This window comes from Panicum virgatum, chromosome 2K, assembly GCF_016808335.1.
Source record: "Panicum virgatum strain AP13 chromosome 2K, P.virgatum_v5, whole genome shotgun sequence".
In the NCBI taxonomy this organism is placed as follows: domain Eukaryota; kingdom Viridiplantae; phylum Streptophyta; class Magnoliopsida; order Poales; family Poaceae; genus Panicum; species Panicum virgatum.
In genome coordinates, this window is record NC_053137.1 from 38046253 (window position 1) to 38073282 (window position 27030).

General features: G+C 49.6%; 2 protein-coding genes and 1 long non-coding RNA gene across 7 annotated transcripts; 1 reads left to right on the forward strand and 2 right to left on the reverse strand.

The window, feature by feature from the left end:
* The first annotated feature begins 3732 nt into the window (after positions 1 to 3732).
* On the forward strand, positions 3733 to 4825 carry LOC120695269. The gene is made up of 2 exons (XM_039978558.1): positions 3733 to 4006; positions 4115 to 4825. The coding sequence occupies exon 2, from the start codon at positions 4154 to 4156 to the stop codon at positions 4823 to 4825; it is 672 nt and encodes a 223-aa protein (XP_039834492.1). The 5' UTR covers positions 3733 to 4006; positions 4115 to 4153.
* Positions 4826 to 9700: 4875 nt separating this feature from the next.
* LOC120675126 (pentatricopeptide repeat-containing protein At2g37320-like) lies at positions 9701 to 23460 on the reverse strand. Of its 5 annotated transcripts, XR_005675215.1 has the most exons (5): positions 23239 to 23460; positions 21101 to 22937; positions 10837 to 10954; positions 10474 to 10536; positions 9760 to 10342 (listed from the first exon to the last, which is right to left on the reverse strand). XR_005675215.1 is itself a non-coding variant. In XM_039956219.1 (2 exons), the coding sequence occupies exon 2, from the start codon at positions 22856 to 22858 to the stop codon at positions 21215 to 21217; it is 1644 nt and encodes a 547-aa protein (XP_039812153.1). In that variant the 5' UTR covers positions 22859 to 22937; positions 23239 to 23460; the 3' UTR covers positions 20967 to 21214. The 5 variants fall into 5 exon arrangements, 1 of the variants encoding a protein (XP_039812153.1); XR_005675214.1 differs by lacking the exon at positions 10474 to 10536 and having other exon boundaries at positions 9701 to 10342; XR_005675217.1 differs by lacking the exons at positions 10474 to 10536; positions 10837 to 10954 and having other exon boundaries at positions 9761 to 10342.
* Positions 23461 to 25123: 1663 nt separating this feature from the next.
* Positions 25124 to 25895, reverse strand: LOC120675192. The gene is made up of 2 exons (XR_005675261.1): positions 25703 to 25895; positions 25124 to 25420 (listed from the first exon to the last, which is right to left on the reverse strand). It is a non-coding gene; the product is annotated as an uncharacterized LOC120675192 (long non-coding RNA).
* Positions 25896 to 27030: the final 1135 nt, after the last annotated feature.

The window sequence follows — 27030 nt, forward strand, 5'->3', positions numbered from 1 at the left end:
GGTTCCCACAGTGTCGCCACAGCGTCCGAAATGGCAGAGCAGTGACCGGAGTTGGCAGACGAGACTTCGGTCACAGCCACTGTGGGGAACGGCGGCCTGACGCCATCTGACCCAGGCTCTTTGAAGGAGTGGTTGGCATTAATGCCTCCGTACAGCGGGCGGGTGAGCGGAAGGGCTGTTTGTCCCTTCCGCCGAAGGGTGGCCTCGAGCGAGGCGGAGACGATCCGCTCTCTCGAGGGTAGGCTCGCTACCCTCGAGCGAGGCGGAGACGCGGGGCACGGTCAAGGGCTTCGACGGGGAGCCCTCAAGCGAGGCGGAGCTCACCCCGCGGGTCCGAGAGGGGGGTGCGGATGGGCCTCACTGCGTACGTGGGCCGTGTGTTGGGCTTCTTTGAGTCTTTTGCTTTCTTCTAGGTTGGAAGGAGGCTGTAGGCCTTCGTGGGCCTGGTTGCGCAGCATGCGTTTGCATTTTTAGGGTGGTTTTAGTCCCCTGATTAGGGTGCCCCTAATGATGGTACCCGACACTCGGCGAAGATGTTCGAAAAATATAAAAAAAACACCGACGCTAGGCCGGCAGCCCCACGTCACTGCCGCTGCTGCTGCCACCAACACCACCACCACGACGCCGCCGCCGTCACCTCACCTTGACCGCCGCCGCCACCGCCACCACGCTTGTCGCCGCTGCTGCTGCGCAGGCCGGCCGTGCACCCCCTCGCCGCTTCTGCTATGCCCTCTCGTCGTGGCCGCTGTGCGGGCCGGCCGCGCGCCCCCCGTTCGATCCGGCGGCGCTTGATCCGGCGGGGAGGGGGCCGGGGATGGGCACCGCGGCCGCGGGGGTATGGGACGGGCACCGGCGGCGGGAGAAGGAGGGGAGGGGGCCGGGACCGGCGGTCGCAGCCGCGGCTGGAGAAGGAGGGGACGACGGGGACCGGTGGCGCGACTGGAGAAGGAGGGGAGGGCGGGCACCGGCGGCGGGAGAAGGAGGGGAGGGCGCGGCTGGAGAAGGGCCGAGACCGGCGGCGCGGCTGGAGAGAGGCCGCGGCGTTTTTTCAGGAGGAGTATGAAGGGAGAGAGAGGGCGCGGAGGGAGGGAGGGTCTTATCCGATGGGGGAGGAGGGGACTAATAGGAGAGCATTTTGGCATGAGTTTGAATCGATGACATGGCACACTTTGCCGAGTGCCTAGAAAAACACTCGGCAAACATTTTTTTTTGCCGAGTGCTATATAAAACACTCGGCAAATATTTTTTTTCATTTTTCTCTTCTTGTCCTTCTTTTCCACATGTATTCTAGTAAATTTATATCACTTACCTCAACACTATCTTGTCAAATTTCCTTAACAATATATATTTGATATTTTTGCTCATATAATTATATTATTTTATGTGGTTATACCTCAAATTTAATTTATATCAATTAAAGTTCTATAATAGCACTTAATACATTAAAATTATCAAACAATTTCAAAAAATTGCCAAAATTTTACATTAATAGTTCTATGCTCTCTATTGCATACACAAAAAGTTTTGTAGTCAAACCACAATTTGACCGTCACTTTGACTCCAAATTTTGTCAAATCCTCCCTCCGTCCACTAAAATCTGCAATTGTAGGACTAAAGAGGATACCAATGAAACATGGCAAATTACCATAATACCCCTATAAATTGATTTGACATGTTTGTAATCATTGCACAGAACTTTGCATTGCAGCTGGTTTCGGAGGGAGGTAATACACGTGTCAGTACCCACATTGGCATATGTTTTGGCCAGAACACTCTGGAACATACCAAAATGGTCTGCGCTATCTCTTTTTTGTTCTTGTTCGAGAGACATCCGTGAGGAAGGGTAGTGGCCAGCGTGAGGAAGGGCACATGGTCTTTTGTGGGTCCCACTTGATATGATAGCCTGTGTAGGACCTACTACTGCTATAGTTGCAAAAAATTTTGGACAAAATTGAACTCTACAATTACAAATTTTACTGGACTGAGGGAGTCTTTCTCAATGCTACGATTCTTACTTTGAGATGGTTTGATTCGTAATGATCGTATGTGACAAAATATTCGAAATCTTCTCAATTTTTTACCATAGGCTCCAATTATGATATCATTGCATCATGACAAATCTCATAATTTTTAGACTTTATTTGTTTTTTAAAAAAATTAAAACTATTTGGTCACACATTCGTGATCATATTTCCTGAACAAGATGTTTGCAATTCCTTTTCATTTCACAGGTAAGACCTCAAACTGGGATGAATATCATGAATATCATTTTTCTACAGATTTTGTTCTATTATTTAAATAACTTGCGGCTCAAATTTGACTTGATTCAAAAAATTGCTTCAAATGCAATTAATTAATTAAATATAGCAAACAAATACAAAAATTTACCAAAATTTAACATGGAGTACCACATATTGTATATGGTGAGTAGAAAAAGTTTGAGAGGTAGAAAAGAAAAAAAATTATTTATTTGCCGAGCACTAGGCAAACTCACTTCTTTGCCGAGTGTCAGAAAAAAAAAACACTCGGCAAAGAGCTGGTTTGCTGAGTGTCAGAAAAAACATTTGGCAAACAAGTAAGTTTGCCGAGTGTTTTTTTAGGCAACACTCAGCAAATAGGTTGTTTGCCGAGTGCTCGAAGGATTGCACTCGGCAAACTTCTAGCACTCGGCAACTAGGGGATTTCCCGTAGTGCTGGTTAATAACTCAAGGGACTTTGGACCGAGTGATTGCAGACTCTGAGGAGCTGGTGTCTCTCTGGCGATCACGCGGAACAGACAGGTCTGAGATAGCTACAATCCTTCATGATGTCCGGAGCTATCGGCGGTGTTTACCTCTTTCGTGATTGTTCATGTGAGGAGGACAGCCAATGTTGCTGCCCACTTGTGTGCTAGAAATGCTTGTAATGACACTATTTAATCATTGAAGAAGCAAAGTTCCAAAAAGAAAGCAGCAATTTGGCGCCAACCCGCCAACGTGCAAAGATCTCGCCTCGTTTCTTCTCCCTTCCCCTCTCAAGGCCGTCCAACGGGAGGGAATGGTAAGCAGAAGCGGCGGAGACGCAGATCCACGTGCGGTGCGGGTGCGGCGAGTCGTCGTGCCCGGAGTGGGTCGCCGTGGAGCTGCAGGACGTGGTGCTTGGCATCGCGGTTGGATCAGCAACGGATGTGGGAGATGCGTGACTGCGCTGTAACGTTAAAAGGAGCGACGTTAGGTGATCTAATTCCCAGATCACCTGGATAAAGAAATAATAAGGTGCCGATAAATCATTAGATTAGAGCTCCCGCATAATATAACAGTGTTCTTTGGGGACCTGCAAGATGAATGTGAAACGGCGTCCTTGATTAGAAGCTCCATGTCGTGATTCAGCATCCAGTTTCAGTTTTTTTCTTATCCAATTAAATACTCTTCTTTTGCTTCAGGGAGTTGATCTTGGACAGTTGCGAATCTGCAACACTGTCATATTACAATTTGGCAACTGGCTCATATAGGATGCATGTTACCGAGGTCTTGGCTTTTGGTTCCCAATTTGAGGCAACCGTATTAAAACAAGCAGACGCCATCGTAGAAGCTGCCACCAAGGCCCGCATGGGAGGGTCATGAGCAGAGGTTCAAAGCTCAATGCCTCCTCAAGGCTAAAGTTGCCCTTATATCAGAAAGAAAGGATAAAGTTACCCTCTACGCGCAATCGTTCACGCGCCGGCCGCCAGTAAAGCTACCCTCTACGCGCAATCGTTCTACGCGCAAGCGTTTTGTTTATAGCCGGCCCCTTCATCTTCATCCGGCCCGTTGCCCGTTGGATCAGAGACGCTTAGCGACCATTGCCGGCCCTTGTTCTCTGTCTGTCTGTCTATGCTATAAAGCAGCCAGCCCACAAGGTTGCAGCGCATCGACTCGCATTTTTGGCTCTCCTGATCAGTGCGGTGCTCTCGCCACTCCAGCCTCAAGTTTTCCGTTCGCCACTTGAGATCCTTCTCCAAACAGGAGCGACGGTTTCGCTCCATCTGGTACGTACCCCTGTCCGATGTGCCGCAGTACCGTCTGCCGTCTTCCTTAGTTGAAACCATGACAAGAACTCATCTGAAAAGGGCGCTTGCTTTGCTCTGCTACTCCAGGGTCCAGGCCCGGTGCCTTTCCTTTGACGACGTACGGCCATGGCGGAGGTCGGCATCGAGGCGGCGCGCTGGGTGGTCGGGAAGGCGCTAGGCCCCGCCTCGAGTGGGCTGCTGGAGGCGTGGGCGGCCAGCTCCGAGCTCGGTCCCAACATCCGGGCTCTCAGGATGGAGCTGCTCTACGCACAGGGGATGCTCAGCAACGCCCGTGGCCGCGGCTACGGCCATGGCCCGGAGATCAAAAACCCGGCCCTGGGAGAGCTGCTCCGGGAGCTCCGGGACCAGGCGTACCGGGCCGACGACGTGCTGGACGAGCTCGACTACTTCCGCATCCAGGACGAGCTCGACGGCACCTACCATGCGGCGGATGAGCATGCCGGGGGCTGCCTCCGCAACCACGCTCTGAATGCTCGCCACACCGCAAGAAACATCAAGAAGATGCTTGGCTTCTCCAAGTGCTCCGGCGGCTCTGCTGACCATGATCAAGCTGATGAAGAAGAACAAGATGCAAGCCGAGGGGTCCTCTGCAGGGCAGCTTGGCCATGTGCAAGGATCTCATCGACGCCGCCACCTAACCAGGACAGCCAAGAGGCTGACGGCGGCTGCATGGGTAGGCTTGCCTCCGGTGCCCGTGGCACCGTCCCCACTTTCGGTAAATGCCTTCCATGCCACTCTGTTTCCAATCCTCAAAATGTTGGCACCTGCACCGGCTGAGCGTACCGCGAAGGTGCAGGGGAAGGCACCAGGGCCACGCGTGGCGCAGCGGGTGACACCGGGTCCGCGCGCGGCACGACCGGAGGTCCGGGGACCGCGCGTGGCGCGACCGCGGGCACCAGGGCCGCGCTCGGTGCAGCAGGGATCACCGGAAACGGTGTCGGCGCGCCGGGAAAACCTGCAGGAAAAGGACAGACAGGTAACGGTGGCTGAACCACCGGGTCAGTCGGAAACAGAGACTCCAGCTCGGGGTCAGGAGAAGGTGTAGAGGAGCTGGAGTAGGGGCAATCCGACTCGTCGAAGACGACGTGTCGGGAGATCAGGACGCGGCGAGAGGTGAGGTCAAAGCATCGGTACCCCTTGTAGTCAGGGGAGTACCCGAGGAACACACAACGAGTCGAGCGGGGCGCCAGCTTGTGAGGAGCTGTGGCGGAGGTGTTAGGGTAACACGCACACCCGAAGACCCGAAGGTGGTCGTAGCGAGGAGGGGTACCGAAGAGAGCGTGGTGTGGAGTGGGAGCAGGAGAAGCAGTGGACGGAAGGCGGTTGAGCAGGTAGGTGGCGGTGTGGAGGCTCTCAGCCCAGAAGCGCAGGGGGAGAGAAGCCTGGATCAGATGGGTGCGCACGACGTCGCTCGTCGTGCGAATCATCCGCTCAGCCTTGCCGTTCTGAGGAGAGGTATAAGGACAAGACATACGCAGCTGAACACCCCGAGACAGGAAGAAAGACCGGGAAGTGGAGTTATCAAACTCCCGCCCGTTGTCGCACTGGACGGCCTTAACGGTGAGGCCGAACTGAGTGGACACCCAGGCAAAGAAGTGGAGGAGGGTGGGGAAGGTCTCAGACTTGGCACGCAAAGGAAACGTCCAAGAGTAGTGCGAGAAGTCGTCGACCACCACCAGATAGTACTTGTAGCCAGAGAGGCTGAGTACAGGGGAGGTCCACAGGTCACAGTGAACAAGGTCGAATGCATGCGTCGCATGCGAAGAAGAGGAAAAAGGAAGTCGAACATGACGACCGAGCTGGCACGCATGGCAGAGGGGCTGAGCAGGAGCCCTAGTACCAGGAACATCGGTACTACGACCGAGCTGAGCCAGAACGTCGCGGCCAGGGTGACCAAGACGACGGTGCCAAGTGGTGGAAGACGGGGTCGCGGCAAAAGCGGCAGACCAAGACGGCCAGGGCGAAGAGGAAGACGAGAGTGGTGCAGCGGAAGAAGGAAGGCGAAGGGTGTAAATGGGCCCCGTGCTGTCACACCGGAGTAGTGGACGCCGGGAGGCCGAATCCTTTACAGTGAGGCCAGAAGAATCAAACTCGATGGAACAAGAATTGTCAGCTGTAAACTGACGAATGGAAAGAAGGTTATGAATCATCTGAGGAGCAACAAGGACATTGGGAAGACGAAAAGAGCCAGGAGCAGAACCCACGGCGGTGACAGGAAGACAAGATCCGTCACCAACCATGATGGAAGAAGGACAAGAGGGGTGTGGGGGTCGGACAGAAGAGAGAATACCGGCATGTGGGGTGGTGTGGAAGGAGGCACCCGAGTCGGTGATCCACTCGGTGCTGACCGACGGCGTCCGCCCCATGGCGCTTAAGGACTGCGCGAACAGGGGAGCAGCTCCGGCAGTAGCAGCACCGCCGAACGGCGTGGCCGCGGGGGGCATCCCGAACGCAGGCCACGCGGCGGCAAGGGAGGCAGTGGCCCGCGCGGAGTCCCTCGGCGCGACGGCCTGCGCGGCGTGTGCAGCGGCGAGGGAGGCGGCGGCCGCCGCGGCCTGCGCGGTGTGCGCGGCGGGCGCGACGGCGGCCAGGTCTGCGGGCGCGACGGCCCGCGCGGCATGCGCGGCGGCGGCGTGGGCCGTGGATCCAGCGGCAGGGGCAGGCCCAGCTCGCAGCACAGCAGCCGCAGGGGTTGCTAGGTCTGCGCCGCACCACGCCCCCGTGGGTCCGCCCAGGACGGCTGGAGGAGCGCCAGAGATCAGCCCGGCAGCGCCAGAGGCGTGCCAGGGTAGAGAGGCGGCGCGCTGGGTAGCAGCAAGGGCGCTCTGGGCGGCGGCCGTAGCTGTGGCAGCCTCGGCCGTGGGCCGCTGCATCCCAGGCTGCAGCTGCAGCGCCTACGAGGCAGTGTCCTGCTGCAGGGGAGGTGCCTGCGCGGCAGCGCTAGGCTGCAGGAGAGGGGCGCTCCCCTCCGCGCCGAGGGGAGGTGCCTGGGCGGCGGCGCTCCCCCCCGCGCCCGCAGACCCCCCCACGCCGGCACCCCCGACGGCGGCGGCAGGAGCAACAGCTGCAGGATCCGGCAGGGGCGCACCATCCGGCAGCGGCTGTGAGGCGACGAGGGCGACGGCGCGGCTCCCGGCACCCACGTCCACGCCAGCTACTGCAGCGCCGGCGGCGGCGGGCTGCAGGACGGCAGCGGGCTGGATCTGCGGCCAGGAAGTCGCAGCAGTCCATGCAGGGGAGGCGGCGGCGCCAGCAGAGCTCGGCGCGGCAGCAGAGGAATGGGAGGGAAGGGGAGGGAAGGATTAAGGGGAGAGGAGGGACGGCGCCGGGAGGGGCGGCGCCGGCGGCCGGCGGCCGGCCATGCCAGCCAGCGGCGCGAGGTGGGCCGCGGTGCCCGCGGCGGCGGCGCCCGCGGCACTTGCGCGCGCGGCACCAGCTCCCATGGCGGAAGCAGCAGGTAGAGGGAGGGAAGGGGAGAGGGGAAGGGCCGCCGGCCAGCCGGCCATGGGGCCAGCGGCGGCGCCGGGAAAGGGAGCAGCAGCAAGGGGAGGAAGGGAAGGAGGCGCCGGTGGCCAGCCAGCCATGGGGCGGCGGCGGCGGCTAGAGGAAGGAGAAGCTAGCTGATACCATGTAAATGAGAGGATAGGAGAGAATAGTGGCTTGTATTCCTCCAAACCCTAGAAGGGTGGGATATATAGTTCCTATACATGGATCTCTGGATGGGCCTCTATACATGGGCTCAATATACTCCAAATGCACGCTACCCTAGATGGACTATGGATAAAAGCCCCCACCCCTCCCACTATAACACCTGGGTTTTATGGTCGGGTTGGCTAGGTGGGGCGCGCTAACATGGTACCAGAGCCGAGGTCCCGGGTTCGAACCCACTCGGCCACGCATTTCCGCTGCGCGATTTCCCCTGCGCCTCTCGTGTGCTGAGACCTGCTGCGGGCTACGCCGGGCACTAGAACCTGCTGCGGGCTACGCCGGGCTCGCACGCCGTAGGGGGAATGATGGACTATGGATAAAAGCCCCACCCCTCCCACTATAACACCTGGGTTTTATGGTCGGATTGGCTAGGTGGGGCGCGCTAACATGGTACCAGAGCCGAGGTCCCGGGTTCGAACCCACCCGGCCACGCATTTCCGCTGTGCGATTTCCCCTGCGCCTCTCGTGTGCTGAGACCTGCTGCGGGCTACGCCGGGCACTAGAACCTACTGCGGGCTACGCCGGGCTCGCACGCCGTAGGGGGAATGATGGACTATGGATAAAAGCCCCCACCCCTCCCACTATAACACCTGGGTTTTATGGTCGGGTTGGCTAGGTGGGGCGCGCTAACTGGCAGTCATGCCCTCTACTCGTCCTATGATCTACCTGCTGAGCAGAAGATGTTGTCTATTTGCACAAGTCGCCATCCTAAGCAACTTTGGACTGGACGCTCCTTCAGAATGCCCTCTTCTAGTTCATCAGAGTGGGCACACATGCATTTGCTGATCCTCACGCTAAGGTGAGTGCAGCATTTTGCCCTGGTTCTGTTTTGATGCTGGTTGTGTATTGCAAATATTATTTTCTCTACAGAGATATCGATCAAGTTTTTTACCGCTTTGTTGGTAATCTGGCTATTAGGAATTTATGCCGATGCTTCTCATGAAGATCACAATCATCATCACAAGAAATGACTTGTGCTCATCTGACTTGAGGCTGAACAAGATTTATTGCATCTCTCTGGTTCTTCAAGAATGCATGGACCAAAATCAGGTTCAAGCATAGAAATTTCCAGCGAAACCTTGCTCCTATTAAGAAACTGACAGTCAAATAGGTATTAATCAGCTTCCTAACCTTTTCTTAATTAAATGGGACTATTTAAAACTATAAATTTGTCTTAAAACTGTGGTCTGTGCTAACAATTTGCTGCTTTTCAATTTTGTAGGCCAGTGCTTAGTTTAATAATTCTAATGACCAATCAAGCACGAGAAGTACGACAAATTTTGGGGGTGATGTTATTGATGTGTAGAATAGCAACACCCCATTTGAATGTTGAAGAGTGACCTCCTTTAAGTCATCGGTGCCATCCATCTTTAAATCATCAATCAGCCATTTCAATGGCGTCAAACGATCAAACTATGGATGAGGCATCGAAGTCATAGACGAGATGGGAAATCCTTTCACGCTGGCTCATTGGTCAAGGACTCTGAAAAACCAACCGAGACTGTGCGCACATGTAGGAGAGATCAAAATAAGAGCTCGACAAGTCGACAATATGCTTGTGATGTGCAAGCAAGAAGCAAAGAAACCGATTGGGAGAGAGCGTGCCATAGAAAACTCGAGAAGCCGGAGGTGCTGGATGTTGTTGTGTTGCACCATGAAATGAAATAGAAAGAGTAATCGATGTTTGGTGAAATTCATAAGCAGTAGTAGCCTTAGCTCTGTGATTTCCGTTCATGAGTTGTGAACGGCACTTTATGCTTGTTGCAACCAAGGAGTAGTAATCTGAACTCTGTGCTCTAATTATATCCTTGCGCTCATTCCAGTCTTTTATTGTCTGCCCATGATGTCTCTATTTCTTCATACTTCCCTGAGTTGAAATGAGATAGCACTTCATAAAAAGCAATATAAGATGCCACTTGTACGAAGTAATTGATCACAACAAACGCAATAATAATTGCTTTCAAAATCTTGGATACACAATACAGTATAGTATCATCAAGTATGACACAATGGTCGTAGAGCAGTCTAATCAACAAAAGTGAAGGAGCGACTTATGAACAAATTTAAGAATTATTTTTTATATAATTTTCGCTTAGAAGAAAATGTGATTTTTTTTGTTATTTTATATCTGAAGGTAAAACAACCTAACACTAAGTGCTTCACGCAAAAGCACCCACGTGTATAAACAAAATGGTTTTCTGTTGACTATTGCAGTTTTGGCATGGGCGAAACAAAACACACGAGGGGAAAATGGGAAGGGTAAGCAGAAGCGGCGGAGATGCAGATCCAGGTGCATAATTCTTCATATTCACATCTTCCTACTCACAGCAATGATCATTCCACCTTGCAGAATCATAACTTCTATAGAGCCATCCTACATCCAACTGATTCGGCATATTTCATGATCCAAAATTCTCTAGGCGTCTGTGATGATTTCTTCCCCTTGTCCCTGGGGTTCTTTGGCACATTGACGAGTCTCGAAAAGGTCCAAAAGCATTATATTTCCTCAGTTTTATGTGTCAAGCCTTCAACCCTGGTTGCAGATCACCATGACATCCTTTTCAGAAATCTCTGTACCTCCATGAGCTGGTAATAAAGAAACAATGGTCAAAGATCAATCAATTGCAAAAACCTGAGGAAGCAAACAAATCGTCTTTCAGGAAGAGTTATAAATATGGCGAAAATAACTCATGTTATCATAGGAAGACAGCACGCACTGTTGTGGTAAATGTTGTCTGACGATGATTACATGGTATGGAAAAAACCTGACATCATCACAACTGCATTTGAAGTTGAGTGTAAATTTGGTATTGTAGCTTTTGCATGGTTACAGGATGCAGGAAAATAAAATGTTCTGCATATCAGGATTGTTAGACCACAACATAATAAGCCTTCAATAGTTAACCAATTGAGAGGGCAATAGAGGAGACTTTGCATTAACTTTATAAGTAATTTGGGTCAATTTCCTCGTCCATTTTCATGTAATTAATTAAAAGTATGTTGGTCCTTAATATGCTGAAAGATTCACAACTTTACAAATCCGGCTGGTGAAAGTAATGTACTGAAAAACAACAACATACCATTCATATCACCTCAACAATATTATTTTATTCTTGGGGTCTAAAATGTCATCTTGGAATGGCAATTGGCAACAGATGTACTTTACATTGGCTTTTCATGGAATTATGGACTCAGACCCTGCAGTTATTGTAAACAAGACCATATGAATAACAAAGAATAAAATGGATGATTATAAGATATAGATAACACATAAAAAATATCAAATCCACCAGCCACTCTGTCACGTGGTGGGATGTTGGTTGCTGGAACACTACGAAGATCGTAGCTGTGTGAGGTAGTCGGACGAGGTCCCGGACCTCGGCACTTGGGCGCCGTCGGTAGGACGTGGATGAACACAGGGAGAGGGAGATAGACGAGAAGCAGGGATAGGGGAAACTAGAATCAATTCCTTTCTTAACTTTTCCTGATTACATCCATCTTCTATTTAAGCTAAACGAAATCTCTGCTAAGGAAATTGCTAAGCAATCAGATTACAAGGGAACTAATCCCCTCCACAGTGCGCCCCTGCATCCTTCCTTTCCTTCTTCTTGTGCCTTTGGTAATACTTTCCGGTCATAACATGACCCCCCCCCCCCCCCACAGAGCAACAGCTCGTCATCAGGTTAATAACGTCTAAATTCATCCAAAGAGACCCAAGACACAGATGCAGCATCCTGATTAAGCCACTGGACCAACACTTCATAATGGCCTCAAGCAAGGCGTTCCCGAAGCACCTTTGTTGGAAGTGGACACGCACAGCCATTCTGAACTAGCGGAAGGGGTGGTGGAGCATCAGGCGGCGTACCCCTGAATTGCTTCAGTAATCCCACGTGGAAGACATTGTGTAAGCGAGCCCCTGCCGGCAGGTCCAATCTATATGCGACCTCATCAACCCTTTCAGCCACCTTAGGACCGAAATAACGAGGCCCCAACTTGCCACGGCCCTGTACTCCAAGAGATGCAATCGGCCTATGTAAAAGCCAGAGCCAGACCCACTGTCCCACTTCAAAGGACAACTCACGATGCTTCCGATCATACTGCACCTTGGCATACTGCTGTGCTTGTTCAAGCCGATCCCTCACCTCGGCCAAGGACTCATCCCTCTCAAGTAATTGTTGTTCCACTCCCGGAAGGCGAGCTTCGCCTTGTTCATATGCCCTAAGAATTGGTGGATCCCTCCGATAAACCACGCGGAAAGAAGATGTCTTTAGGGAGGGCTGATAGGATGAATTGTAGCAAAATTCTGCCCAAGGTAACCAGCAGACCCATTGATGTGGCCGATCCCCAGTCAGACAGCGGAAGTACATAGCAATGATCTTGTTAGTGGCCTCCAACTGACCGTCTGACTGCGGATGAAAAGCCGATGTGAAGTGAAGGTGAACACCCGCCAAAGCAAACAGCTCTTTCTAGAATGCGCTGGTGAAAAACGGGTCTCTATCACTCACGATGGAAGAGGGCATACCATGGAGGTGCACAATATCTTGGAAGAATGCTTTGGCCACCGAGGCGGCAGTATACGGATGACTCAATGGAATAAAGTGCGCATACATTGAAAATATGTCCACCACCGTGAGTATGACGGTTTTGCCGTTAACCGGAGGGAGAGCTTCAATGAAATCCATAGCTACATCAGCCCACAAGGCTGATGGAATGTCGAGCGGCTGCAGCAAACCTCCAGGCCACAGGAGTTCACTCTTGTTTTGCTGACAAACTTCACAAATTTGAGAACCAAACGACGGTCACCTGGAATATGGAAGTCTGAACGAAAGCGATGAAGCATCTTTTGAATACCTTCATGGCCCATGCCATGAGCAAATTCCAGCAACGATGAAGCAGCAGTATATGATGCCGGCACAAAAACCTTCCCATCCTTTAGTAGTAGCTGATCAACGATGGACTAGCCATCCCCCCCCCCCACCCCGAGCCACCTTGTCCCGGATGCCGGTAGGGCAGCGTTGTCCTTTATCTGTTTACGCAGGTCGTCAAAGAATGAGAACGCCGGCTTGGACAGCGCTGTGATCTCCGCGGTCTGGCCCTCCTCCCGCCTGGACAACGCGTCGGCCACAATATTGGCTGTGCCTGGCTTATATTCGACACGAAAATCATACCCGAGCAGCTTGGTGGCCCAATGATGCTGAGGAATAGTGGACAGACGTTGATCCAGCAAGAACTTCAAGCTATGATCTGTACCAACGAGGAATTCCCGGCCCCAGAGATAAGGCCGCCAATGTTTCACGGCCTGCACCAATCCAATTAACTCTCAATCGTACGCAGCGAGCTTAGCGTGTCGCGGGGCGATGGGACGGCTTAAGAAAGCTATGGGTCTGCTGCCTTGGTGCAGCACCCCAAGCCGGAGGCGTCACACTCCACAACAAAGGGGGCACTGAAATCTGGTAGATGAAGGACCAGTGGACAGCGCCGTTTGGAGTGCCCTGAATGCTGCGAGGGCGGCTTGATCCCATGAAAAACCCTCCTTCAACAAGCGAGTGAGCGGTGCTGCAATGAGGCCATAATCCTTGATGAAGCGCCTGTAATAGCCAGCGAGGCCCAGGAATCCTGACTGCCCTAACTGACTTGGGAATTGGCCATGTGAGTACCGCTCTGACCTTGCTTTCATCCATAGCTACGCCTTGAGCAGATATTACGTGCCCCAAATAACCAACAGACTGTTCCCCAAATGAGCACTTAGATTCTTTCAAAAATAGAGCATGCTGCTGTAACGCTTCAAACACTGCCCGGATATGGAGAAGGTGCTCAGCTCATGATTGACTATAAATCAGAATGTCATCAAAGAAAACCAACACGAAACAGCGCAAGAACGGTTTCAGCCTTTCAGGACAGTGTTCATCAAAGCCTGGAAAGTCGCCGGGGCATTTGTAAGAATTCAAACAGGCCTTGGTGCGTTCGGAACGCGGTCTTATCAACATACGCAGGGCACATATGCACCTGGTAGTAACTTGACCGAAGATCGAGCTTGGTGAAATATTTGGCACCCCTTAGTTCATCCAAGAGCTCTTCGAGGACCGGAATTGAAAATTTATCTCTCACCGTACAAGCATTGAGGGCCCGGTAATCAATGCAGGGTGGCCAGGAATTGTCTGGCTTCTGGACTACCTGGGCTAGCGAAGAAAATGTTGAGCTGGGCCGGATAATGCCTTGCTTGAGAAGATCAGCACACTGTTTTTCCAGCTCGTCCTTCTGAAGATGAGCATAGCGATAGGGCCGGACTGCCACTACCTCAGTGCCTGGTTTCAAACGAAACTTGTGCTCGATCTTGGGTTGTGGCAGCATGCCATGCGGCTCACAAAAAAGCACCTAAAATTGCAGGAGTAACTCCAGCAGAAGCTGGCCGGCCTTGGCGGATAGGGACCAAAAGGATGCAGGTCCACGTCTGTTGATGCCGCACCACATGATCCTCTTGTCAGCCACACGAAAGCCAAAGGTCTGCTCATTAAAATTCCAACTGATGTCCCCAAGTTGACTCATCCAGCTCACGCCAATGACCATGTCTAACAAACCCATGGGCAATGAGTGTGAATCGAACCAAAAGTAGTCACCTCCTACCATGCCACTGATGTCCGCCAATCGCCCAGGGCTGCGCACCTGGTCTCCATTGCCAACCGTGACCTGCAGAGCTTGGTCAGGGTACAAGGGGATGTGTAATTCTTCCGCCACATGAGTGTTAATGAATGTCTTGGACAACCCTGAGTCAAGCAAGGCCCTGAGGCATTGGGAGCCCAGAAACACCAAAACCTTCATGGTTGGGACATCAGGCGGCTCAATGCCCATCAATGCATGGAGGGAGATGGACGCCGTCTGTCCATCCGTTGGCTACGGAGCCGGCGGAACATGAAGTGCAGTTCTGTGTCCGCAACCTCGTCTTCCTAGTCCTCCAAATCGGCGGTATCCGGCACAATTTTGATGACAACCAGCTGCATGCATTTGTGCCCAACGAAATACTTCTCTGGGCAATTGAAGCAGAGGCCCTCAGCTCGGCGCTGCGCCATCTCAGTTGGTGTGAGTTGCCAGCGTGGTAGGGCGGCGATGCAAGCTGCAGCTGGGGTACGCAAGGCCAACGGAGCGGCTAGCGCTGGTGCGGCTCCATGGGCGGGCACAGCCCCTTGCAGGCCCGGTGGTTCGATAGCGAGGCGCTGCTCGTATGCCCTGGCCAAATGGATGGCCTCGTCCAACGTCGGCGGCGAGTGGATCGCCACATCAGTCTTCAATGGGTTGGTTAGGCCAGCGATGAAGAGTTGAACCTGTTTCTTCTCAGAGAGCTTTGCGTCGTGGCATGCCAGCGACCTGAATTGCTTGGAGTACTGTTCCATGGCCCCTGTCCGGCGTAGCAAGGCCATCTCACCTAGCAACGACTCTGTGAGGCTAGGGCCAAATCGCCTATGCAGCAGCTGCTTGAAACGTCTCCACTCGGGTTCGCCACTGACCGTCTCCAGGTGATAGTACCAAAGTTGCGCGGCATCTGTCATATGGAGAGATGCCACCCAAACTCTGTGATGCTCCGGCATATTGTGGCCTCGGAAGTACAGTTCGCAGCGGTTCAGCCATGGAAGTGAGTCTTCCGTGCCATGGAATGATGGAAACACCATCTTGGGTTTGAGGAAATGATCATCCCCATACTGCTCCGTGCGCTGCTGATGCACAGGTTGGAATGGTGGCGAGGAGAACAGCGGTGGTGGACCTGGTGGTGGTGGCGAGAACGGCGGCGGCGGCGGCGGCGGTGACCCCAGGACGCCATCGTCTTCGGTGATCCCTTTGGCTTCGGCTCGCGAAGCGGTGGCGTATGATAATTCAGACTGTTAGAGCCTAAGGAACAGTCGCTCTTCTGCAGGTCCAAGACCTTGCTTGGGAGGGCCGCTAGATCAGCCACACTTGGGGCTAGTGGTGCCAAAGTCTCCATGGTGGAGTTCATCTTGGTCATCGTGTCTTTCATGTCTTCCATTGCCTTGAGCAGGGAGTCCATAGTTGCCATGGAAGAGGAACCTGAGCAATTTGATACCAGATTGTCACGTGGTGGGATGTTGGTTGCTGGAACACTACGAAGATCGTAGCTGTGCGAGGTAGTCGGACGAGGTCCCAAACCTCGGCGCTTGGGCGCAGTCGACAGGACGTGGATGAACACGGGGAGAGGGAGGTAGACGAGAAGCAGGGATACGGGAAACTAGAATCAATTCCTTTCTTAAGTTTTCCTGATTATAACACACTCTAGAATAAAATTCACTAGAGCTGAAAATAAGAATTCAATATTCTAGGCAACAAATCAACAGGATGAAAACACATTTTATGTGTCAATAAAGAAGTGAAATTCAACTGGTAAGCATTATGGAATGACTATTCACAATAAAAATGGGAAATACATTATGCAGTACACATGTGCATGCTGCAGTATCGAATTTAGAAGAAAAGATAATGTTGCTGCCTTGCCAGAAGTCAGACCTCGGTCTCCTGGGTGAGAACCAAGGAACAAGTATTCTGTTGAGTGATATGAAGTCCATGGGCCAAAAGATCATGTACATAACTATATATGTAAATGTATATTGGAGAAATGAGATGTTCTAGAGTTTCCCAAAACCTACATGGTGTCAGAGCCGATGGCGATTCGGGCGGAGGCGGCGGCGGAGTGGGACGAAGGGGAGCGCGGGGTGCTGCTCGCGGCGCTCGCGCCGCCGCTCAAGGACGCCGAGGAGGAGCGCGCGGCGCTGGGGTCCGCCTCGTGGTAGCGCGGGAGGCGCTCGAGCGCGCCGAGGTGGAGGCGGCGCGCGAGGCGCGGGCGTGGGGCGAGGCGCCGGCGCTGGAGAAGGTGGCTGAGGTGAAGGAGGCGGCCGCTGTGGAGACGCCGGAGAAGGTGGCGGAGGCGCCGAAACCTGCGGCGGACGAGGCGAAGAAGGCCAAGGTGGCGGAGAAGTTGAAGGCAGAGGAGACAGAGGAAGTTGCACCGGCCGTCGCCGCTACCGAGGCGCTGATGCGGCTGCTGCTCCGGCTCGACGTGGTGCGCGAGGTGGAGTGCTCTTAGCTGCGCATGGAGAGGGGCCGATTGGAGGAGCAGTTGGAGGCGGTGAGGCCGGCGGCTCGTGATTTCCAGTGTCAGATGGCAGAAGTGGAATCAAGCTTCAACAAATTCAAGAGGAATTCAGAGATAGACAAACAAGGGATGGAGGAGAAGCTCCAGGAGACACTGAGGAAATTGGAAGTTCTGTAATCCAGGAAGACGGACATGGAGGCGAAGGTTGGTTCTCTAGAGGTGGCGCTCTTGGCGGCCATTGCTGGGAGCAGCGAGTTGGAGTCGGCGGTCGATGAAATGAAGATGGAGATGCCTGCTTCAAGGAAGGAGGGGGAAAATCAAAGAATTGAACAAATTCTTGAGAAATTGGCTAGACTAGAGAAATTGGTCAGCTTGCTCATTATGCGGACAGAGGAGATGCCATCCTGTACCAAGCAAGGTATGGCGAGTTCAGAACAAATATCAAATACAAAGGAATTGAAAGCGACCAAGACAATCCTTGGCAACCTTGTCAACCTTGCTCATCCTGATAAAGGTACATCTCTTGCAAATTGGATACTAGATTCAGGAGCATCCAAGCATGTTACGTGTACATTAAGTGAATTTGCATCATATAATCCATTTGCTCCTATGCAAAATGAAACTATTCAAACCGCCTATGGAACTGCTCAACCTATTAAAGGTGTGGGCACAGTTCAATGCACTCCATCAATTACATTATCGTCGGTTCTATATGTTCCCTCCTTTCCTGTTAATCTAGTATCCCTAAGTGCTTTGGTGGATCATATGGATTGTCGTGTTACTCTCGATCGAGAGAATTGTTTAATTGAGGATAGAAAGACGGGGAGAATGCTCGGTAGTGGTGTAAGGCGTAACGGTCGATGGTTCCTGGATAGGAGAGAAGATATCTCATGCACTGCTTTGACAGTTGCTATGGGCGAAAATGAGGCTATGGTGATACTAGAACATTGTCGACTAGGATATTTGTCATTTGATACCATGGCCAAAGTATCCCCAGAGATCATGAGCAAGGTGGATAAAAGAAAACTTGTTTGCGATGCATGTGAGTATGGAAAGCATACAAGATCGGTATATGTAAGCAAGGGGCTTCGGAGCATATCTCCTTTTATGCTTATCCACTCCGATGTTTGGACATGCCCAGTCATCTCAATTAGTGGAATGAAGTATTTCGTAACATTTATTGATTGCTATTCTCGTATGACTTGGATATATCTTATGAAGCAGAAGAATGAGGTTCTTAAATGTTTTCGTGATTTCTGCACACTTATTGGGAATCAATTTGATGCTCGGGTTAAGGTACTAAGGACAGACAATGGAACAGAGTATGTGAACAATGAGTTTAAAAGTTATTTATCAGCTCAGGGAATATTGCATCAAACCACATGTCCTGGTACACCTCCACAAAATGGAGTACCTGAAAGGAAAAATCGTCATATCTTGGAGGTTGCGCGTTCACTCATGTATATTATGAATGTGCCAAAGTTTTTATGGAGTGAAGCAGTGATGATAGCAGTTTATTTGATCAATCGTACGCCTTCAAGATTGCTTGGGGTGGAAAACTCCTTATGAGATGTTAAGAGTGAATGAGTTCATTGTTCCACCTAAGGTATTTGGGTGCACTTGCTTTGTCCGGGACCATAGACCTTCGGTGGGTAAGTTGGATCCTCGAGCAGTGAAATGCATATTTGTGGGTTATTCATCAAGTCAAAAGGGGTATAAGTGTTGGTGTCCCACTGAACGTCGTCTCTTTATAAGTATGGATGTGACATTTAGGGAATCGAAACCTTATTACGGTGAGAAGACTGATTTAAGCTCCTTGTTTGAACTTGATGATCTGAGCATAAATCAGGATGATCGAGAGGGGGAGAACCATGATGTCATAAGTAGTCCAATTGAGCAAAATCAAAGGAGAATGGAAGCAGTGATTACTGGCTCTATTCCTCAACCAATAATGGAGACAATGACGAGTGACTTGGATCCAACTCCTTGTCAAGAGGACAGTTCTGTAGGTGATGATCCCCGATATAAGGGCAAATTGAGAGTGTATAGGAGGAGGATGCGTACATCTCGAGAAGAAGTTCCAGGAATAACTCCTGAATCAGCAACCCCTCAAGAGATTGTTGATGTGTCACCAACTTCTTTGACTGAGATTGAAGAATCTGGTTTGGATGATTTGCCCATTGCATTACGGAAAGAACCACGAGCTAAGGCTGGTATGCCTCCACCAAGGTATGGATTTGAGCATGACATCAGTAACTATGTCTCTTATGCATCATTGTCTCCTACATATAGAGTATTTGTTGCATCATTACAGTCTGTAGTAATCCCTAAGGACTGGAAAGAAGCAAAGCAAGATCCTAAATGGCGAGAAGCTATGTCGGAGGAGCTGAGAGCTCTTGAAAAGAATAAAACATGGGAGTTTGTAAAACTGCCCGAGGGGAAGAAAGCTGTTAGCTGCAAGTGGGTTTTCACTGTGAAGCAAAACCCAGAAGGAAAGGTGGAGAGATATAAAGCAAGGTTAGTTGCAAAAGGATATAGTCAGACATATGAAATTGACTATGATGAGACATTTGCACCGGTTGCAAAGATGAGCACTGTTAGAACATTGATCTCTTGTGCTGCAAACTTTGGTTGGCCATTGCACCAACTGGATGTTAAGAATGCCTTCTTGCATGGTGATCTTCAGGAGGAGGTGTAATGGAGATTCCTCCTGGTTTTTCAAAACCTAAGGCAGTTGGGAAGGTTTGTAGACTGAAGAAATATTTGTATGGCCTCAAGCAGTATCCACGAGCAGGGTTTGATAGATTCAGACGTGCATTATGTGGTACGGGTTATAAGCAGTGCAATGGGGATCACACTGTGTTCTATTGACATTCTGGATGGCAGATTGCAATCTTGGCTGTGTATGTGGATGATATCATCATAACAGGTGATGATGAAATAGAGATTCAAAATCATAGGAGAATTTGAGTAAGGAGTTTGAGGTAAAAGATTTAGGTCAACTCAGGTATTTCCTTGGCATTGAAATTGCTCGATCTCCTAAAGGTATAGTTCTCTCACAGAGAAAGTATGCACTAGATTTACTTAGTGAGACTGGCATGCTTGGGTGTCGCCCTGTATCAACGCCTATTGATACACACCATAAGTTATGTGCCGAGTCAGGTGATCCAGTGAGCCGAGTGCTACCAGAGGCTTGTGGGGAAACTGATCTATTTATGTCATACAAGGCCTGATATATCGTATGCCGTGAGTATTGTGAGTAGATATATGCATGATCCTAGGAGTGGACACTTGGATGCCGTTTACCGAATCTTAAGATATTTGAAGAATAGTCCTGGAAAGGGGCTTATGTTCAAGAGCCATGGTCATCTAAATGTAGAGGGTTACTGTGATGCTGATTGGGCTAGTTGTCTTGATGATAGGAGATCGACTTCAGGCTATTGTGTCTTTGTTGGAGGAAACTTGGTGTCTTGGAGAAGCAAGAAGCAATCAGTTGTGTCTCGCTCAACTGCAGAAGCGGAGTACAGAGCTATGTCACTTGCGGTGAGCGAAATGTTGTGGGTAAGAAATCTCCTATCAGAACTAAATGTGCTAAGAAAAGGCCCTTTGAAGCTTTGGTGCGATAACAAATCCGCTATTAGCATAGCTAATAATCCAGTTCAAAATGACAGAACAAAGCATGTGGAGATAGATCGCTTCTTCATCAAGGAGAAGTTAGATTATGGTACTCTACAGTTAGGCCATGTAAATTCTACAGGTCAAATAGCAGACAGTTTAACCAAGGGATTAGGAATAAAAGAGTGTAATATAGCATGTAACAAGATGGGAATGATAGATATCTATCATCCATCTTGAGGGGGAGTGTTGAGTGATATGAAGTCCATGGGCCAAAAGCCCATGTACATAACTATATATGTAAATGTATATTGGAGAAATGAGATGTTCTAGAGTTTCCCAAAACCTACATATTCTAACCACCTACACTGCAACAGACGCTCTCTTGCAAGCAAAGCATTGCACAACAAACTGTATCAAAAACACCCAGTTATCACCCATCATCTTCTACGCAGCACTGCACATAACTCAGACTAAGATTGAGTGACTGATCATTCATTGTTGCACGTAAAGGTTTTGATTGTTAAAATATATTAGTTCGAAATATATATGGATATCAACAGTCATCAATAAAAAGTAAACAGAGAAAATCAAAACCTTCCAAAATGCTCACACACAGGTGCTTTACTTACATGTTACATCGAGGATTGTTGACCAGACATTTGTGCGAGTGACACTTGACATTTCCTATAGAGTGCCTCCTCTTCATATGCAGTTGAACATGGCAAAGCCATGATCTTTTAAATTTATATATTGTTAAAGTTCAGCATGATACGCTCAGGATCATCCCAATCCAGACCATCAATCAATACATCATACTTGTGATCCATATGGGACTGCAAGCAATCAAGAATAGCCAGAACATCGTTGACCTGGCCCTTTGATCTGTTTTCTGCTGTAAAAGTATAAACTTTATTGCCAACTTCTATCCAACTGCACCCAATGTTCGTTTTCAGCCCTCTCTCCTTCATCACCTTTCTTACTCTTGCCACATCACTCCAGCAGCCAATGCTTGCATACAAATTCGCTAGCTGCACATGAGTTGCGGCACAACCAGGTTCAAGCTTGAGACGGTGCTCTGCAGCCTGTATGCCAATCAAAACGCTTCCGTGCAGCCTACAGGAAGCTAGCAGGGAGCTCCATATGACACCATTTGGAGGCATGGACATAGTCTGGATCAGATCCCAAGCTTCATCCAGCAGCCCTGCACGGCCAAGGAGATCAACCATACATGAGTAATGATCCAGCTCCGGTTTTATTCCATGTTCAATCATTGCCCTGAAGCAGCGTCGGCCTTCCGTTACAAGGCATGCATGACGGCATGACGAAAGCACATCTAGGAAGGATATCGCATCCGGCATTATGTGCCCTTCCATTTCTTTCAGCAAGTCTAGGCAATGCTCAGCATGTCCATGCTGTGAATATCCAAAAATCATGGAGTTCCAAGAGACAACATCTTTGCAGGCAATGCTCTCAAATATGGCTTGAGCTTCAACAATACTCCCACACTTCGCATACATTGATATCAATGCGTTGGATACATGCACATAAGAATCGAAACCCATTTTCATTTGTAGGCCTTGAACACTTTTACCAAGTGCAAGAAATGCATGGTTAGTGCACACTCTGAATATAGTTGCAAATGTGACATCATTTTGCTTGCACATTGACTGCCTCATCAGTGCAAATAAATGGAGACATGGCTCCACCTGATTATCCTGGGCATAACCAGAAATAAGCGCTGTCCATGACACTGTATTTTTCGCTGTCATGCTCTGGAAAACCCGGTGAGCATTTTCCAAGTGGCCACATCTTGAATAAAAGCTGATCAGTGAGCTGCCAACGAGGACAGAGTCATATCCTACTTTCACTAGTAAAGCCTGAAGCTGTGAACCTCCAGTAAGAGTTTTCCTATCAGCACAGGCACTCAGCGCAGATGCCAAAATAGATGCATCTGAACTGATGCCCCCTCTCCTATGCAGCTCCACTATCTGCACAAGCACATCCTTTGTGAGTCTAGTAATGGAAGGGCAAACTGAGATACTACTTGAGACAACATTACGGCCTTTAGGTCGTGATTGATTTGAGCTTGAGTTAATGAAGTCTTCTTTTCTCTTAAGCACAATATTCCATTTTGATTGAACTCCCAGGATGTCAGACATACAATCATTGATAAGGCGGTGATGGGATGGAACTTCCTTTTCGCCATAATGTTGCTTGGTTGGAACAAGGTCCAAGACCCTCAATGCATTGTGAATGTTGCCACGCCCTTGCTTTCCTGATCTCTCAAGTGCTGAGGATGTACAAAATTTCACAACGACTAGACGACTTGCCGCCAATGCTGGCTGAACAGCACGGTTGTCCAAATGGGAGATGAGATGACTGGGCATGTCAGCAGTAGCAGATCACGAAAAAATCCCATGGGCGTGCACATTCCACAGCCGTGAACTAGTTCGGTTTATTGTACGGCTGCATCATATATTAAAAGAATTAAGTCCAAGATTAAGTCAATTGCAATACTAAGCATCAGGCGGTCTTACACGTATAAAAGATTTGGAGTTATCGGAGGAAAATTACGACATCCTTCGAAGTGATTTGTTTGGTTACACTAACAGAATATTATAAACTATTCTTGTAAAATGCGTCGATCGCTCCACAAATTCAGTGGATCATAGCAAACAAAAGACGAACATCCGTGCTCCCTAATCCCCAAATCAGAAGAGAAACCAAGCCTTGATTTTTATTTCAAGGAGAGGTAGGGGGAGGCTACCTGGCCGCAACCGCGACAGGGTGGGCTGACGGCGACGAGCGCTGCGGGATGCCGCGAGGACGGCGCGCTGCGCGACCGGGCGACCGGCGAGGACCGGAAGACGCGCGGCCGAGGCGGAGGGCTGGGTGCCTGGGGGCTGCGCAGGACGGGCGGCGCGAGCGCCCGAGGACTGCGGCCGGCGGCGGCAGTGCGGGCCGGCTGCGGCGTCTCGCGAGGTGTGCTCAAGGAGCGAAGAACTGAAGAAGGGGGAAAGGTCGCGGAGGGGTGGAACGGTGGGCCGGTGGGTGGGGCGCAGTCGGACCTGTCGGGCCGTGGGCTGCCTGACTGTTTAACTGTGGAATACATCTTCGAATAATATTAGCATATATCCGGGAAAAAAAATAGAGGTGTAAATAGTACAGATAGTATCGGTTCGTATTTGAGTTTGGATTCATTTAGAGAGAATATATTCATCTGTATCCGAGTTTGGATATTCAGTATCCAACGCGGTATCCAAATCCGACTACTGAAACTTTATGATGCCAATATCCGTTTATATCTTATCTAACACATTTGACATTATCCATACCCGACCCGAAATCCAATAAGAAAAAAACTATCTGTATTTGTATTCATAGGTATCCGACCGTAAACGTACATGCCTAGATATGCCTATATTGTATTTGAATCTGATAAAATATTTAAATATTCAATATCCAATATCCAAAATAGTTCTTGGATATCAAAAATCTGACCCAATTAATATCTATCTTTCTCGGTTGGGTCGGTCAGGAAATATCCGTACCCATTTTTATCCTTACACGTCAGGTTCGGATCAAGCTAAAAAATACTTGTATGTTTTTTTTCTTTTGATCCAAATCCGATCTAACCCGACCACTGGACCATATTTTTTGGCTCGAACTTGTCAGGTAGAAACTTGAATTTTCTTTTACACTTTTTGTGTCGGTTTTTCTCGGATTTCAAGTTAAAAATTTGATATATGCCTTTTGGTGGGTCGGATTAGGTTTGTCAGATCAAGCACAAACATTATACATTTGTCCTCTTCACTACTGCTTTTTTTTAGGAAAAAAATCAATTTACTCCTCTCAACTATAGCCAAAGTCTGAGCTTGATCAGAAACTGAAGTTTAAGATTGTGGGAAGAGTGGAAGACACAGGACAGTACTGGATGCTTCTCTCTGCTGGTTCGGTTGTCTTCGGTTGTACTATATTATTACTATGATTATTTTTGGTAGCATATATGCCGTGCAATAAGGAGGCACAGCTGCGCAGGCCCGTCCTGATCCCGCCCTGGGCAAGCTTGCCTAGGAGCTGCCACCGCAGATGCCAAAATAGATGCATCTGAACTGATGCCCCCTCTCCTATGCAGCTCCACTATCTGCACAATCACATCCTTTGTGAGTCTGTAATGGAAGGGCAAACTGAGATACTACTTGAGACAACGGCCCTGTTTGGTTAGATTCCGTGGAATTACTGTAGTACTTTTGACCGCTAATTTAGAGTATCAAATGAAGTCTAATTACAAAACTACCTCCACAACCCCTCGTGTAAATCGCGAGACGAATCTAATGAGACTTTTGACCGCGTGATTAGAGGATGGTTATTGTAGCATCACTGTAGCAAATCATCAATTAATTACCGTCATTAGATTCATCGCGAAAAGTTACACTCATCCCTGAAAAGGTTTTGCAAATAGACTACATTTAATACTCTATGCATGCGAGATTCTCTTCTCGAGAAATGTGTGCGAAAAAAACCAAACACGGCCAACATTACAGCCTTTAGGTCGTGATTGATTTGTGCTTGAGTTAACAAAGTCCTCTTTTCTCTTACGCACAATATTCCGTTTCGATTGAACTCCCAGGACGTCCGACATACAATCATTGATAAGGCGGTGATGGGACGGAACTTCATTTTTGCCATAATGTTGCTTGGTTGGCACAAGGTCCAAGACCCTCAATACATTGTGGATGTTGCCACGCCCTTGTTTTCCTGATCTCTCAAGTGCTGAGGATGTACCAAATTTTGCCACGACTAGATGAATTGCCGCCAATGCTGGCTGAACAGCACGGTTGTTGAAATGGGAGATGAGATGATTGGGCATGTCAGCAGTGGCAGATCACGAAAAAATCCCATAGGCGTGCACATTCCACGGCCGTGAACAAATTCGGTTTATAGTACAGCTGCATCATATATTAAAAGAAGTAAGTCCAAGATCAAGTCAATTGCAGTACTAAGCATCGAGCGGTCTTACATGTATAAAAGATTTGGAGTTATCGAAGGAAAATTACAGCATCGCACAATGCTGTTCCATATACCTTCGAAGTGATTTGGTTACACTAACAGAATATTATAAACTACTCAGTGGATCGTAGCAAATAAAAGACGAACATCCGTACTCCCTAATCCCCAAATCAGAAGAGAAATCAAGCTTGATTATTCAAGGAGAGGAAAGGGGAGGCTACCTGATGGTGGGTCGCTTCCCGCCGCCCTGCCGGCGCTCGGGAACTGGCGCAGAGCCGTGGTCATAGGGGCAGAACCGTAAGCACGGATTGAGAGGAAGACACGGGCTGTGAGGACCGGGGGTGGCGCTGTGCTCGCGGTGAACCTCGGAGCAAGCCGCCGCCGCCGGAGGCACCGCCCGGTTCACTTGGTTGTCTAGAAGGGTCTGGCTTCCTGGTCTGGACTCTGGAGTGGCCAGGCCCAGCCGGCCGACGCGCGGCCGAGGCCGAGGGCTGGGCCTGGGCGCCTGGGGCCGGACGGGCGGGGCTGCGGCTGCGACCTTTGCGGCGCCTAGTTGCGAGGGGGGCGACCGTGCGAATGGGCCGGTGTGGGGGCGCTGTCGGATCTGTCGCGGGCCGTGGGCTGCCTGGGCTCTGTTTAATTGTCGGATACACCTTCGATAATATTTAGATATATCTTGAAAAAACAACAAATATCTAATATCGGACGGATATTGGTATATTGTATTCCAATCTAATATCCAATTTAAATATAAGAAATCCGATCCGATATCTGAAACAGTATCCAGATATTAAAAAAACTATCCGAATTGATATATATCCATACCATTTACATCCCTACGTATCGGGCTAAAAAATACCCATTATATTTTTCTTTGATCCGAATTCGATCTAACAGTCGGTTAAAAACTTGATCCTTTACACTTTTCATATCGGGTTTTCCCAAATTTTGGGTCAAACAATTGATCCGTACCTGGCTCGGTTTTATCGTTGGTTGCAAATCTCGGTGCAAACTTGACTCCAAATCTAGGCGCAAACTTGACTCGACATGTGGCCGGAATAAGAGGGTTTTTTTATAAAATAGGAGAGTTCCCCCTGCTGATTATATATTAAACAAAAATAAAACCAAGGTTCTTTTAATTGTGGCCGGTGGGTCAGGTTTTTTAGTCAGATCAGGTTTGTCGGGTCATTGTTTAGGATATCATTATACATTTATCCTCTTCACTGCTGGTTTCTGTTAATTGTTGCTGCAGTTTTAACATTCAACACTGTTTCGCGAAAGGGCCTGTTGCCTAGTGGTTACAAGAATCTCAGTAGTACCTCAGATTCTGGGTTCGACTCCCCGTGGGAGCGAATTTTCTAAGATTTGACTGTGTTGTGCTTTCAGTGGTATGCGACCTATTCCAGTGAGTCCCCCTATGGTGAACAAAAAGATGAACCCGTCGATAGCGAGACGGCTGTGGTGACTTTGTCAATTTTGAGGATTTGCCGACTCAGTCTTCGAAGATGTTCATAGAAGTAGAGTTTGTGTATGTATTCATAGGAATGAG

Excerpts from the sequence above, each read along its gene's own strand:
- LOC120695269 (XM_039978558.1), top strand. The coding sequence starts at position 4,154 with ATGGCGGAGGTCGGCATCGAGGCGGCGCGCTGGGTGGTCGGGAAGGCG.
- LOC120675126 (XM_039956219.1), bottom strand. The coding sequence starts at position 22,858 with ATGCCCAGTCATCTCATCTCCCATTTGGACAACCGTGCTGTTCAGCCA.